A 14,967-nucleotide genomic window follows, 5' to 3' on the forward strand; every position below is an offset into this window, starting at 1 on the left:
TCCGAGCAACAAGAAGAAGAAGAAGAAGAAGAAGAAGAAGAAGAAGACAAAGGCAAGAGGTCCGGCATCCTCAATTTTTGAGGATATCTTGTTGGTCAAAGCTTGATTGGCCATCACAATGAATTCAATATGCGGCACCGAGCAAAAGGGAACAAGTATTGGGATGATTTAATTTGCTATGTCGTATTTGTTTCGAATTGTTGAATTGGGACGATTTGTATTGTATGATCGACATGCATGGATTTAAGAATCCGCATTTGAGATGTGTTGACGTGCAGCAGCCGAAATAAGGGGCTGACCTTGCCTCGTTCCGGAAAAAAACAGTGAGGGATGATTTATGCAAAATAGACAGAGACGTGCTGCAAATTTTACAAGCAACCCAGTCAACCAGTCAAATCTTACACCACGTGGGCGGAATACAGAGCAGAAGCGTACACGTTCACCGTAAGCGTATACAGATGAGACTTTTGTATTCGTAATCTAGGTATTTCTGACGAGACTTCTGTAATCGTAATTTAGGCATTTTCGAGTCCAGTGACCAATGTAAATTTCGGGGATGGGTAAAGTGACCACGTTTGAATTACCCTCCAGTATGTACGAGCTACTCAATTTCATGCACCGTTGGGATCGAGTAGACTGCTCACAAGGGGCAGCAATGGTACATCGCCTCGTTTACAGTTGTTCGAGTTTCAGATGCATGCTTACAAAGTACAGTACTAGTACCAAGTAATATCAGAGAAGAGATGGTACGTGACTAAAAGCTTTCCACTCACAGTATGCCATCTTCACAATTCTCGTTGTATAAATTGTAGTATAATGGGAATCCAAGTATACACAGTATAGAATAGCAATCAACATCCCTGTTTGTGTTTGGGCAAGTGGCCAAGCCGGCCATAAGCAGTGGTACCGCCGCTACTCCTAAAATAGCGGCATCGTTTCTGAATCAGAAGAAATGCTTTTTTATCTCCCAAGTAGAGAATGTGCGGTGGCCTCTCACTGAGCGCTTCAAAGCGTCGGGTCGCTTATATAAACTCTTGCTCCGCCTCGTTCCCGCCAGTAGCAGCACCCTGTTGCAACGGGTTTCTCAAATACGGCAACTCTTTGTACTTGGCATACTCCGGCAAATCTAGGGCATTCTCTGCGATTCTCCCGTCCTCGTGAATCCTCTCGATCAAGCTCTCGAGCGAAGGAAAGTTTGCCTGAGCATTTCAAAAGAAGTAAGGGTTACTAGCTAGTTACTAAAAACAGAACTTCCTTTTTTGCCAGTAAAAATGTCATTTGGTTCTCAGTTACCTCAGGTCGTATGTACCCAACGATAACAAGGCGCAGCTCCTCTCCGTAAAAGTCCTCATCAAAACCATGAAGCAACCATGGTTCCTGAAATCAATGCCTCTTAGAGCAAAATAATACAGCTAAACAAGGAACGGCCTGTGTAAAGAGCACTCACGATTGTCTTCTCTGTGTTATCAAAATAAGGGTTCCAGCCAATGCTCATGACCATCTTGTATATGCCTCGCTTCGAAAGTCCGGCCCACCCAAAGTATACACCTGATGTATGCTCTGACAGTATGTCGGAAAAGTTTTCTGCGGCCAAGTTCGCTACAAGACAGGTAAAAAATTATCAGTGACCAAGAAGAATTGAGTGTACTACTTACTACTAAGAAAACCAAAAGGTGGAACTGGTAGAGTATATATTTTAATTTCAACAGGATATACTTCACCCAAGATTGGAAAATTTTCCCAGAGTTTCAGGAGTGTCCCATTTTATCATGTGAAACTAGTTTCCTTATGACATTTCTATATATCTTGTCGGCCAATTAAGTTGATGCACGCATATTTAACCCGAGTCATTAAGTAGACCTACCAAAGGTGCCTTATGATAAAATTAAAGGGGATAAGTCCAAATATAAACCAAAAACTCAGTGTTCCTAAACAACATACAATTCAGTTAGGTGCTCATAAACCAGCTTCAAACGATTGATGTATCTAATAACACGCACAACGTCAGCTATTCTACAGAGCATGGGTTCCTCTAGCAATTTTCCTAGTAACGCAAAACACATAACAGGTATTTGGAAGTAGGCCAGGTAGGTGGGGTAACATCTGAAATGGTCCATCAATGAACAAAATGAATAACATAGTATCATGACAAAACCATTCATAGAAGTGTTAGCCTGTGAAGTCAGTGAACTGTTCAAGACACTTTAAGGTTTGAAAACATGCTAGTGATATATTTACTTATATAATATGTTCCACGATACCTGTTGGTATTCCTAGTACTTTAGAACCACGGCCAAATCCTTTGATCACTGGCCCACCAATAAACCATGGGTCTATTGGTAAAGTGCCTTCAATCCCTGGGCAGAAAAATGATAAACAGTTAAGTTGAATATGTCCATGTTGTTCTAAGATAATGATAAACAGATAGTCCCAAGAGTTAGAGCATACAATCATTGAAGGGTGGCAAACCCCATTTTTCAGGCCTTAAGTCAAGGAGGGAATTGATAATCTCATCCGCGGAACTGAATTCATCAGTCCTTTTGGGTACTGAAGGGACAGCTATGACATGCATTCCTGCAGCTTTGCCAGCCGTAACTCCTGGCCTGGCACAATCATTAATTGAAAATGTTAAAGGTAATATGGTTACTAAAACACTGCACGCTAAAATATAAGTTAGGGAACCAGTAATGCTAGTGTAGATGTGGTGGATGTAAACATAATATCTACAGAAATATATGGAACAGAGATGCATCTGCAATTCCGCATAATTCAAAATTCTATGCTGTGCACATTAGCATAGCTTTCTAACTAGTGTTATTATGTGAATTCATCAAGTTGTACCACCGTAAGCTATTATGATGTGGAAGATCATTGATATCAGATTTTATCTGTCAAAAAGACTGATATTGTTCTTTTTTAACATAAAGCAAGAATAACATTTATTGAAATTCACAAAAGTTATCAGATAGTTACTGAAGCTATGTTTTATTGCTTGTAGCTTTGAGAAACGAGAACCAAACATCCATGCCAATTCAAGCATATCGAAACATGAATTTCTGTTCCATCAAAAAGTGCATGGTGTTCCACTGAAAACATGTCTATATTATTACTTAACCAAGGCAGAACTTACACAGAATCCTCAATTACTAGGCAATTTGAAGGATCAGCATTCATCCTTTTTGCAGCTTCCAGAAATCTTGTATATCACCACACCAGCAGAACAAAAGTAACTAAATGAGATCAGTTTGATAAATCTATAGGGTGTCAGTAATGAAAACATTATATAGCACATTGCCTTACATATCTGGGGATGGCTTTCCTGACTCTACTTCATCAGCACCAACAATTGCAGAGAAATACTCTTTCCAACCTATACATCATAATAGTAAACTAAGTAATATATCATTCCACCAAATAAAAAGAAGAACACGAAAAAATCTAGGTATCCCTGAAGCATGGAAAACTGGAAAAGGATACCTTGCTGACACGAGATTTTGGACTCAATGTTTGATCTTGAAGAGTTGGAAGCTAAAGCAGCTGGCACCCTGCTGCTCTTCAAATGTTTTATTAACCGATTAGCTCCAGGAAGAGCTTTTATGTTGCCCCATCTGCAATATGAAATTTAATATGCTACTCATATATCTGAAGGAATACAGCCGCAAGTGAAAATTACAGCATTAGAAAATTGTAGTAGTTCTATCATCATGCCCAATACCAGTCACAACCTTACCACAAGTTCTTGTAAGAAAATCTTTACAAATACTTTCATTAGACACAAATCCTTTTCATAATTTCATTTCTATTGAAGTACTTTCTGCACTATACCCAAAGTTCACTTTGCTGTTTAAATTGCATCAAAGGAGCGTGACCAAAGAACTAAAATAATCTGCTGCTGATTTACAGAAATTCTTCTACAGTGACTTGTCAAGTGCACTGTGCAATCTAAAAGCATACCAGACATGCACATTGAAGCCTATTTGGCTTTGAACCCACTTTATGGTATACCAGATGCTTGCTTCTAGAGGATCATATAGTAGCATAACTTAAGTATGTACTAATAAAACACAGAGAGATATTGAAGTCAGCCTACATATATATAAATCTTTGTATTATTATCATATCCATGAGTACAACTAACATGCAGATGTTAATGTATAACATGTGCATATGCAGATGTAAACTCAAGAAGATAGGCACACCTCAAAGGCATGATTGTAAGACTTCTAGTAGCAGCATTGGAGAGAGATTAACAAAAAAAAAACTAGCCTATCAGGGGTATTCAGTAATTCACAAGAATTACAGGGAGAAAGCAAATGGGCACACAAAAATATACATGCACACACAAAAAAAGAAATGTTCTTGAAAAGACTGAACTAAACAATCCACTTTATCAAGCGAATGGCCTGATGCAGCCACAAAATGTATAGATTTTCCACTACAGTAAGATGGTAATATGCATTTTGCGAAACATAGACAAGTATAAAGAGGCTCAGTGACATTACTGCTCGCTGAACATTGGATTAATCAATGAGAGGAACTCTTCGGTGGAGTAAGGGAGTCCGTAATCTTCTAAAACAACAGCTGCAGCTTCATAAGGTGTCTTTCCAACAAATTTGTGAGCTTTCTTGCTATCCCACTTTTTCCCATTTTTAACAAGAAATGGTTTCAGCACCTGGCTTACAATGCAATCTGCCAAATGGTACAACCAAGGTAAGCAGAAATGGGCATTCAGCATTTATTTAACTTGGAAAGATCAAACAATGGAAGAATTTTTTGGAATTCACGGTCACCTGTGTTTAAGAGGGTACCATCCAAATCAAGAATGACATGGGAAATAAGGCGAGTAATGGGCTTCGGTGCTGCCATTTCCAAGGACGGATGAGCTAAATGCAGCAAGAGACAAATTATTTGGGAAGCCCAACCTGAAATGTAGCAAAACCTATTCAGGCACACACCAAATTAGTGCTGCTAAATTATAAAGTTAGTTAATCCGGCAATATTTTCCTGATGATTTAATATACGTATACAATTACATATTACAACTAAAGTGGGAGTGAGAAACAGTAGCAGATCCTATCCTTGGCTCTTGAACCTGAGACTTTTTTTTCCTAAAGTTATGACTATTTACAGGAGCATAGAAAATTCGTTTAGTACTAGTGTTTGGCTGGGCTGACTTATGTAATCACCTCCCGATAAGTGTGCCGGGTGTATGAAGGTCAGTGTGATTTAGTTAGTCGCTGGATGAAAACAACCTTACCTCAATGGCCAAAGACTGGGACGGGGTGAAGACAGCAGGAACACGATGTCCCAGCGAGATAGAACGGGAACGGCGACGCGCGTGAGAGGCGGGAGGAGGGGGTGAGGTGGGGGTGGGGGTGGGGGTGGAGGCGTGATTGAGGCGCCCGCGGTGACGCTAAGGTACGGCGCTGCGGCGGCCCTAGAGCTGCGCTTTCCCTCTAGTGCGGCTGGGAATTTCTTGATTTCAAGCTGGCCGGCCGGTCGCGCGAGCGCCTCCCGGTGGGACTCAGAACCGAAGCGAGAGGAAAGAAAGGGTACGGGAAAGAGGAGCAGAACCGATCCGGATAGGCTTGTAGCGTTCCTTGCACCGATCTGTACACTTGGATTTGGATGTGATAAGAAAAAGAGTTAAAAGCACTGGGTCCTAGAACTTGCTAAGAATGTGATGGTTTGATCTTAAAACTTGCAAAATGACACTATCCAGTCCCACAACTTACACCAAAATATGCAACTTGTTAGAATTATGTGTCCTGCAACTATATTCAAATTACTTGCAATTATTAAATATTCGGAATACCTCATTATGGAATTATACATGTATTTGTACATGGAATTGTTTTACATGTTTAGCATGAAAAATTATCACTTATTGGAACGTACTTAAGTTATATGCTTAAGGAAACTGGTCGATTATCAGTGGAATACAATATACCATTTATATTGGAAAGGCTATCCGGGTACACTGATAATTGGAAGGAGCTAGATCGTATAGTTAGATTACAGCCCTAATGTTGATCTACATAACTAGAGGAACTTTCACTCTATTATGGCGCGTTGCTCACAAGCGCGTGCTCCGGGGACATAACGGGTAGAATCCGTTAACAGACAAATATGATCGTGGTTGGTAATTTGATCTGGACTCTATCCCGGAAACTAGTGGAAAAGACTAGAAATCTTATATCTGTATAAGAGGTGGACTCTTTGGAAAAACAGTATAAAAAGGTCCCTACCCCCTAGCCTCAGATATGCGAATTGTGAGCGGCACCATGGATAAGCGCAGAGGAATAGGGGGTAGAGCGCAAACCCTAATTTCTAACATTGGTATCTTGAGCAAGGTTCGGCCGCCGACGCTTGAACCCAAATCCGCTGCCTACTCTGCCGCCGGTTGTCGCCGCAAGCATCTGGTTTGCGTTTTTCCCCAAGTCGCCGCCTGGTTGGTCAACTTCATGGACTACTCGGCATCTTCGCCTACGTGCTACAGCCTATGCGTCAATCGAGGAGGAAAATCAAGCTGCAAAGCACGTCCACATGCGTAGTCTGATCTTGCTTCTTGGAAGTGGATCAATCTCACCCGTGGCTCAAGGAAGGAGCCATGATGGATTCTTCACGTGAAGGGAGCTCTCCATGCCTCTCTGATTCACGCACGGAGATCGAAGTTGTAGCTGGTCCGTGACCACGAGTTCGATCTGCCGGAAGTACAAATCCTGCCGACTCACCGGGTCCAACTCCGCGCCAGTCGCCGTCTCTCAACATGTACGAATCCTGCCGGCTCACCACGTCCAACTTCGCTCCGTATCGCGCCCGTCGCCGTCTCTCAGAACCGTGAGGTCTGCTGCCTTGGGAGTTGGGAAGTCGTCTGCTTCCCCAAGTCATTGAGTCCGCTGTTACGCGGGTCCAGATCCGGTTATGGTGCTCACGGAAAGGTGCTGCCTACTCGCCGAGTCTGATGCAGCCATACAGGGATTTCAAGGGTGAGTTGTTCCTACAGTGGCTACAACAAACTCTGTTGCGGTAGTTGATTGCTGCAATTAAGGAGGAAATCATTCTATTTTTAAGAAAGGAATTAGCAACAATCTGAGGAAGGCATGCCAAGGAAGAGTGGAAGTATAATACTTGAATTGCGACAAGAAGATAGCCAGCTACTGATGTTTGGTGGAAACTGAAAAGCAATCGAGGAATCTAGAAATAGTTGGGTTTTCTTTATCATTGGAAAACTAGCTAGAACTGGTTGTAACAGGAACACTCGATGGCATACTCTCGAAATAGTAAGAACACACGTTGCAGTGGTCGGGAACGGATGTCGTACGCCGGAAGGAGTGCACAGCAAAAGGATCTTGCTGGAATACCATGGAACCCACCGGAATACTACAGATTTTTGGACAACATACAGATGCCGAGCATTGTTCGCGCCCCGTGGAGTTTTTCATATTATCGTCGACATTGAATAATTTCATTGGTGCATTGCGACACGCTAAAGGAATCATTTTTAGTGGAATCACTTATTTTCAGTCTAATCAGTGCAAAATTATTATTGGAGAAAATTGATATCTTGCAGATAATTATGCATAGCCTGAAAAGGGATTTCAGGAAAGTGTTTTTATTGAGCATCACTTATTCAAAGAGGAAGCTGGGGGTCACTCCAGGAAATTTGCTCTTCATCTATCGGTATGTCTGATGCTAATGTTTGCACTATATTTTTATTTGTGGCTATTTCTTTTAAAAATAGATGGAGTATGGTGTTTGTTTATATACATCATATATATTGGAGTACAATAGCAATCTTATTGGCATGCAACAATTCCAAAGGGAAAACTAATGTACTTAGGAATTAATTGTGAATTTGATATACTTTGGATTGGAAATTATGCCATCAAACTCCTTTTGTGGAGGAAAACTATTATTGTTATAGGACAGGCTATTCAACTTCAGTGAGAAGGGATTTAATTTATTGCTCCATCTTGGAACCTATTGATTATGACATACTATTTGAAAAAGGGAGAGTGGAAATATTGCTCAATGGTTAAATTAGTGCATTATGATTTTCGCACAATGGTCCATCTTTCTTGATGTCCATTGGAAGTTGGTAGACCAATTTTTTATATTGGGCAAAGATTACTCCATATGGAGGAATATCGACAATGGGAACACATGCTTGGAATCTTATTATCTACATCATTAAAGACTTGGTCACATATCTTGGAACTGGATCAAGAGGCTTATTGATTCTGGAATTTTAAACTTTAGTGGGAGGACTAATGGTACATGTGAAGCATATATGAATTTTTTAATACACCTTGTTTATTAAGGTGGAAGGAGATGAAAGGGCTTCACATTGTTTCTTTTTTATATACTTACGATATTTCTTTGGACATCCCCACTAGAGGTCACATTGTTTATTTCATCTCACTCTTCCATGGTTACACTTTTACATGGTTATGCTTATATTTTATTATACAAGTCGGAAGGTTTTATTGTGCTGGTCACATGTTATACTGAAGTGGAAAATCAGTTGATTAAATAATATCATAGTTTTAACAACCGATTGGTGGGGGAAGTACACTTCAGGAATATATCGTTTGTATGTAAAGATCATGGAATTATTCACCATTGTTATATACCGTACACTCCACAATTGAATGGAGGAATTGACTGTCTTGTATACTCCCTCGTTTGTTTGGAAAGAAGCATTGTGTAATGTCATTTGTTGTATCTTTCTCCATCTAGTACAGTCACTTGGCTGGAAGGAAATCTTCTATTTTGGCATGAAATTCACAGTTATTACAAAGCGCACACCATGAATTTTTCATGGTTCTTCTAGTGGATCCTAGGGTGTTTCCTTAGTTATCTGGAAATGAATACTGGTGGAAAGTAGGAACACAATCATTTTTATGATCAAGGGTGGAATTATTGACAATCATACTGGAATACAATCTTAACCCAAGGAAACTACAAGTGACACTCCCAACATGTCATGCTTAGGATAAGTGGGAGGAATTAACTTGGAACGCAATCTATGGATAATTGTTATGTGATTTTTGGGGGAAGTCACTCTAAATAGTAGAGGAAGACTCCTAAGAAGGCTTGAAACTTTTCATCATTGTCAACTATGGGTGGAAGAAATGCGGGCAGGAATAAACTCAATGAGAAATTCTATAGTTTGGAAACTTATTATCACACCAAATAACCGCAAGCCCATTGTTTGTAAGTGTTTTTATTTATTTGTAAGGAAATTTGTCTCATTGAAATATTATAATGTCACTCTTGCCATTCAGTTCTTTGCACAAAGGGAAATATATTTTGTGGAAACTCTCTCTCGTGGAATTTTGGGAAAGAGGAACTAAAGACATGATTTGCGAATTGAATATATTAATGTATTGTCTTATAACAAGCTTCACATCAATGAAATAGCAGGTCATATAGTTTTCTATATAAAGCAAGGCGTTCATTTACAAACGTAAGTGTAAAGTATTTTGCATTACTATTGGATATGTTAATATTGTTTTGTTGTTTGCAATGGTAAAGTCACATTGATGGAAGTGAAAGCTTGGTCATCTTTTAACTTTCATATGAAAGGAACATTTGAAACATCCTATGTTTTACAAGTAGAAATACATAAAAACTATTTTAAAATACCTTTGGTAAAGGGAATCATTCTCAGTGAGGAATTATATTTAAACTCCTGATGAAAATAGAATAATAAATGATACTGGAATTTGTATGTATCTTCATTATATTATTATACCTTAGCTACCGGAATTTATGCTGCATTCAAGCAGTGGAATGAAAGTCGAGCAGCTAAGGGAATCTCACACATCATATAAGATTGTGGAAAGTGCATCACAACCTGTCACTTATTCTAAAATTTATATTAAAGGTAAACACATTGAGGAAGCTATTACTCTATCTACAAGATGAGAAATAAGTCCAGGTACGCATATTCAATTTTTTTGTAGTACTAATATGGTGCAGGTTCACTGACCGAAGTCAGGAATTTCTTTCAAAACATCGTTAATTATGGAACTTCATTTACTGATCGGATTTGATATTTATGTGGTTTTGAAAATTTATTCAACATGGTTATCTTATACTTGACTCGATGTGAAATTAATCATATTATTATATATGTGATAGAAAATAATTGATGCGGAATTTCACGTGAGGAAACAAAATACTCAAGGTGCCTACAAAGGTGGAATCACACTCGAGGAAATAATACTCGAGGCGCCGAGGACAGCTATGCTGGAATAATTAGGTGCAAACTAAAGGTCTCTAGTGATCTTAAGTGTCACAGCAAGGAAACATATTGAAGGGAAGTATCACCGTATATATATTTGTGGGTTTTCAATGTAGTGTTAATATGATTGTTGATCCCTTGACTAAGCCTCTTAGTCAGGAGGTATTTGGCAAGTATGTTAAGGCTATGGGTTTACGAATATTTGAATGATCGTTTTGGACAAGTGGGAGATGTTGGAATTATGTGTCCTGCAACTATATTCAAATTACTTGGAATTATTAAATATTCATAATACCTCATTATGGAATTATACATGTATTTGTACATGGAATTGTTTTACATGTTTAGCATGGAAAATTATCACTTGTTGGAACGTACTTAAGTTATATGCTTAAGGAAGCTGGTCGATTATCAGTGGAATACAATATACCATTTATATTAGAAAGGCTACCCGGGTACACTGATAATTGGAAGGAGCTAGATCGTATAGTTAGATTACAGCCCTAATGTTGATCTACATAACTAGAGGAATTTACACTCTATTATGGCGCGTTGCTCACAAGCGCGTGCTCCGGGGACAAAACGGGTAGAATCCGTTAACAGACAAATATGATCGTGGTTGGTAATTTGATCTGGACTCTATCTCGGAAACTAGTGGAAAAGACTAGGAATCTTATATCTGTATAAGAGGTGGACTCTTTGAAAAAACAGTATAAAAAGGTCCCTACCCCCTAGCCTCAGATATGCGAATTGTGAGCGGCACCACGGATAAGTGCAGAGGAATAGGGGGTAGACCGCAAACCCTAATTTCTAACACAACTTTGGTCCTGAATCAATCACATAGCGACAAGTGGACTCGTCAGGCCCGAGCGGGTCACAGCGCGCGTTTTTACAAAAAAAAAATCTGCCTTTTGTTGTAATCAACTGTGGTATAAGAATGCTGCACATTTGACATCGAATTGTGTGCCTGAAGGTGATACCGCTGATCATGCTCCAATTGTTCCATGTGGCCTTGTATTTCTTTTGTTCGCTTGTAAGCCAAATTAATAATGTGACTAGTGACTAGACCATTGAGCTTACAAGCAGTTCATCTCAGTCTTATAAAGAAATTATCATTTAAGGAAACAAAATTGCAAATATTTGTACCAAGAATAGTTTTGCCATTCTCAAGTAATATTGCTGAAACAAGTTTGTATTGATCTGTGATCACTTTATCAAAACGATCGACAGATAAAGATACAACTGCTGCTCTTGGAAAAAAGTCAATTGGCGACTGATGTAACACACTTAACAAAACACTGGCGTTCAAGTCACCTTGTCAGCAACCTAGAAATTAGAATAATTCCAACACTCCCACTAATAAGCTTGCGCTGTTTGCGAGCACTGAAGCTTCAATCGTCTTAATGTTCATCTAAGGTGGTCATTGACAGGGCGGGATCGTAGGCTCCATGGGCGTGGATATGCTCCTAGTGCACATTTCAGGGCCAATTTCTGTGACCCCTTCTTCCTGAGTAGTTATAATGCTGCCCAGCATCCTTTTTTTGGGGGCTACTGGTTTAATTCAATAGAAGGAAAAAGATAGCCTGGATAAAATATAGCGCATACCTTTGCAAGGTTCCTGAAGTAAACTGTTGTGTAGTTCCCCGTTGGGAAGAAAACTTCTATCAGATCAGCAAGAACCAACTGGGGCTGCGAGATAGCTCCATCTGACCAATCTTTTTAAAAACAGGAAGTTTGTTAGACACTACTGTACATATGTAAAACCATATGACACACTGGGGTTTGGGCATTGTTATCAACTCATCACCCTGATTAAATGGGATGGGAAAACCCATATGCTACCTGTAACTTGTAGCTTTCTCTGACAAATGTCCATACTCCCTATAGCAGTAGTAGTTATAGTACACTGATGATCAGTAAAAACTATACATTCAAAATTTTGCTTAGATAAATGCACCAGAAATTCATGATCCCTTGGGTGTAAAGTTGCATACCTCTGTGAATTCAACTCATGCTACTACAGGTTTGAATCGGATGCTTAGGGCAGCAACTGCTTTGCTTAAGCACAAATAGTTTGTCTTAATCTGCATTAGGAGAAACAACTTGTCTTAAAATTTTGAGTTACTTGTTATGGTAGCAATATTACTGAATGCATACACACAGTCTTCTATCTCAATCATGACAAAGAAAATTCAGTCGCATTTTACTGGTCTTAACTGCATCATATACTGCATTGGCCATGTCTTCGGAGTTCGTGAACGTTCCCAGGTATTTGATCCACTCGGCCCTCTGCACAGAGCCACCAACATTAGATCTGTCAGTTCATATAACTGCTGAGACAGTGTATTCTAGGCAGTGATCTTACCTACAATGGCGTGTCCTCTTCGGAGGGTACTATGTTGCGAAGTTGCAACCTTTATCTTGTTGCGAAGTTGCAACCTTTATCTTGATCCGTGCTCACGAAATGCGCACGAAACTGCGAGAGTTTTCATGTGTTTATCCTGTTGACAAGCTGAACATTTCCAGTTGCATATTCCTAGAGCACGCACCAAGAAGCCACCTGAGGCGTGCGTGTGTGTTGGAGGGGATGCTTTCGTGTCCTACGGGTTGATTACAACGAAAGGTAGGGGGGTTTTGCAAAAACACGTGCGCTGACCAACTTGGGCCCGACCAGTCCACTTGTCGCTCTGTGATTGGTCCAGGACCAAAGTTGCACATTTGGTGCAAGTTATGGGACTGAGTAGGTCCCATTTTGCAAGTTCTAGGACCAAACCATCACATTCTCAGCAAGTTCTAGGACCCCCAGTGCTTTTAACTCTAAGAAAAAGAAAGGGAAGAGGAGGCGCTTTCCCAGCTACTCTCCGTTTCCGTGCGCGGGGAAGAGACGACTTGGCTAATGGTAAGAGCATCTCCACTCGTGCCACCAACAGCCCCCAGGGTGGGTTTTTTTACTCCAACATCGAAAAAACTCCCCAGTCGCCCCAGGATGCCGAATTCCGTCGGTTCGCTCCATTTTTAGGCCCGACGATCCCAGGCCGAACCCAGTGCATCGGGGGCCCTTGGGGGCTCCGACGAAAGGAAAATCCGCGCCTGGGCCACCACTGTCAGGCGAAAAAACATTTCCCACGTCCAGATTCGCCCCGGTGAGCACGCCCCCTTCCACCGCCATGCCTATTCCGGCGCCATTTCCCCCGCCAGAAAAGAGAGGGTTCGTCGCGACAGCCTCCACCCCGCTCCTGGGCGAGCTTTCCGGCGCTCCGGCCACGCGGGCAGGGATACCGGCGGTTGCGCGCCTACCATGCCCGCCAGGTGTTCGGCGATTTGTCTGCCTCGCGATGGACTCAGACGGGGAGGCATTCGCGGCGCTGCTGGAGGAGGAAGCCGATGCCGACGCCCGGGACGAAGAACACCTCATGGTCCTCGCTGCTTTGGCCGGCCTGTTCATGAGCAATGCAAAGCCGCGGCGAGGTGGCTCGGCGTCGGGACGACTGAAGGCAAAGCAGAGGCACCGACTGAAAGGCTATTGCTTCCTCCACGCCGACGCTCCACTGCATGGCGAGAACGCATTTCGGCGCCGTTATCGGATGAGCCGAAAGCTCTTCCTCGGGATTGTGAATTCCATCTGGGAGTTCGACAGCTACTACAAGTGCAAGAAGGATTGCACCGACACACTTGGATTCACCTCATTCCAGAAGTGCACGACAGCTATGAGGATGCTTGCATACGGAGCTCCCGGTTATATAATGGAAGACTGTGGACACATGGCCGAGTCCACCAGCATTGACTGCTTGTACAAGTTCTTCAGGGCAGTGGTGGCAGCGTTTGGGCCATAATACTTGCGATCACCCAATGCCGAAGACACTGCTCGGATCCTAGCACAGAATGCAGCAAGAGGATTCCCTGGGATGCTTGGAAGCATCGACTGCATGCATTGGGCATGGGAAAACTGTCCTTTTGCTTGGGAGGAGATGTACAAAGGCGCCAAAGGAGCCTGCAGTGTGGTACTTGAGGCAGTGGCCACACAGGACCTTTGGATTTGGCACTCCTTCTTTGGCATGCCAGGAACTCACAATGACATCAACGTACTATAGTGCTTGAATGTCTTTGCTAAGCTTGTTGAAGGTCATGCTCCTCCGGTGAACTTCGAGGTCAATGGGCGCCACTACAACAAGGGGAACTACCTGGCAGATGGCATCTATCCGAGATGGTCCACATTTATGAAGACTATCTCAAACCCTGTGCCAGGAGGCAAGAACTCCTACTTTGCCAAGTGTCAGGAGGCTTGCAGGAAGGATGTCGAGTAGGCATTTGGTGTGTTCTAATCTCGATTTGCTGTTGTCCGGTACCCCGCCCTGACCTGGTCGAAGGATCAAATGTGGGAAGTTATGACTTGTTGTGTCATCTTGAACAACATGATCACTGAGAGCGAGCAGGAAGAGTCAGTCTTTGACACTGAACCATATTACAGGTAGGGTCCTCTTGCCCAAATTGATCACCAGCTACCGGCAACTTGGACTGTCTTCCTCAATATGCATCAGGAGATCCGAGACCCACGGGTGCATCAACAACTGCAGCACGATCTGGTGGAGCAACTATGGAGGCTCAAGGGCAACGCCTAGCTCGACCTGTGATGAAATATGTGTTTTTATTTGTTGAAATATTTGATTTGTATTGATTTCTGTGATGAACTATGTGATAAAAATAGTTTTTTGTTG

At 41.6% G+C, this 14,967-nt stretch overlaps 1 protein-coding gene and 1 pseudogene across 2 annotated transcripts; both read right to left on the reverse strand.

Moving 5' to 3' along the window:
- Positions 1-744: 744 nt before the first annotated feature.
- On the reverse strand, positions 745-5,569 carry LOC119268256 (bifunctional riboflavin kinase/FMN phosphatase-like). 2 transcript variants are annotated; one of them, XM_037549856.1, is made up of 11 exons: positions 5,258-5,569; positions 4,791-4,939; positions 4,503-4,689; positions 3,478-3,608; positions 3,301-3,370; positions 3,131-3,196; positions 2,449-2,603; positions 2,262-2,357; positions 1,448-1,599; positions 1,294-1,377; positions 745-1,199 (listed from the first exon to the last, which is right to left on the reverse strand). In XM_037549856.1, exons 2-11 carry the CDS (start codon positions 4,864-4,866, stop codon positions 1,023-1,025), a joined length of 1,194 nt encoding a protein of 397 aa, XP_037405753.1. In that variant the 5' UTR covers positions 4,867-4,939; positions 5,258-5,569; the 3' UTR covers positions 745-1,022. The 2 variants fall into 2 exon arrangements, with proteins under 2 accessions (XP_037405753.1, XP_037405745.1); XM_037549848.1 differs by having other exon boundaries at positions 4,791-4,922; positions 5,258-5,568.
- A 6,093-nt stretch (positions 5,570-11,662) lies between these two features.
- Positions 11,663-12,740, reverse strand: LOC119352687 (annotated as a pseudogene).
- Positions 12,741-14,967: the final 2,227 nt, after the last annotated feature.

Source organism: Triticum dicoccoides, chromosome 1A, assembly GCF_002162155.2.
Source record: "Triticum dicoccoides isolate Atlit2015 ecotype Zavitan chromosome 1A, WEW_v2.0, whole genome shotgun sequence".
Classification (NCBI taxonomy): Eukaryota; Viridiplantae; Streptophyta; class Magnoliopsida; order Poales; family Poaceae; genus Triticum; species Triticum dicoccoides.

Coding starts and splice junctions, on each gene's coding strand:
- LOC119268256 (XM_037549856.1), bottom strand. CDS start 4,866: ATGGCAGCACCGAAGCCCATTACTCGCCTTATTTCCCATGTCATTCTT. Junction 1,600..2,261: donor AGTACTAGGAATACCAACAG/GTATCGTGGAAC, acceptor CCTGTCTTGTAG/CGAACTTGGCCGCAGAAAAC. Junction 1,378..1,447: donor ATAACACAGAGAAGACAATC/GTGAGTGCTCTT, acceptor CATTGATTTCAG/GAACCATGGTTGCTTCATGG.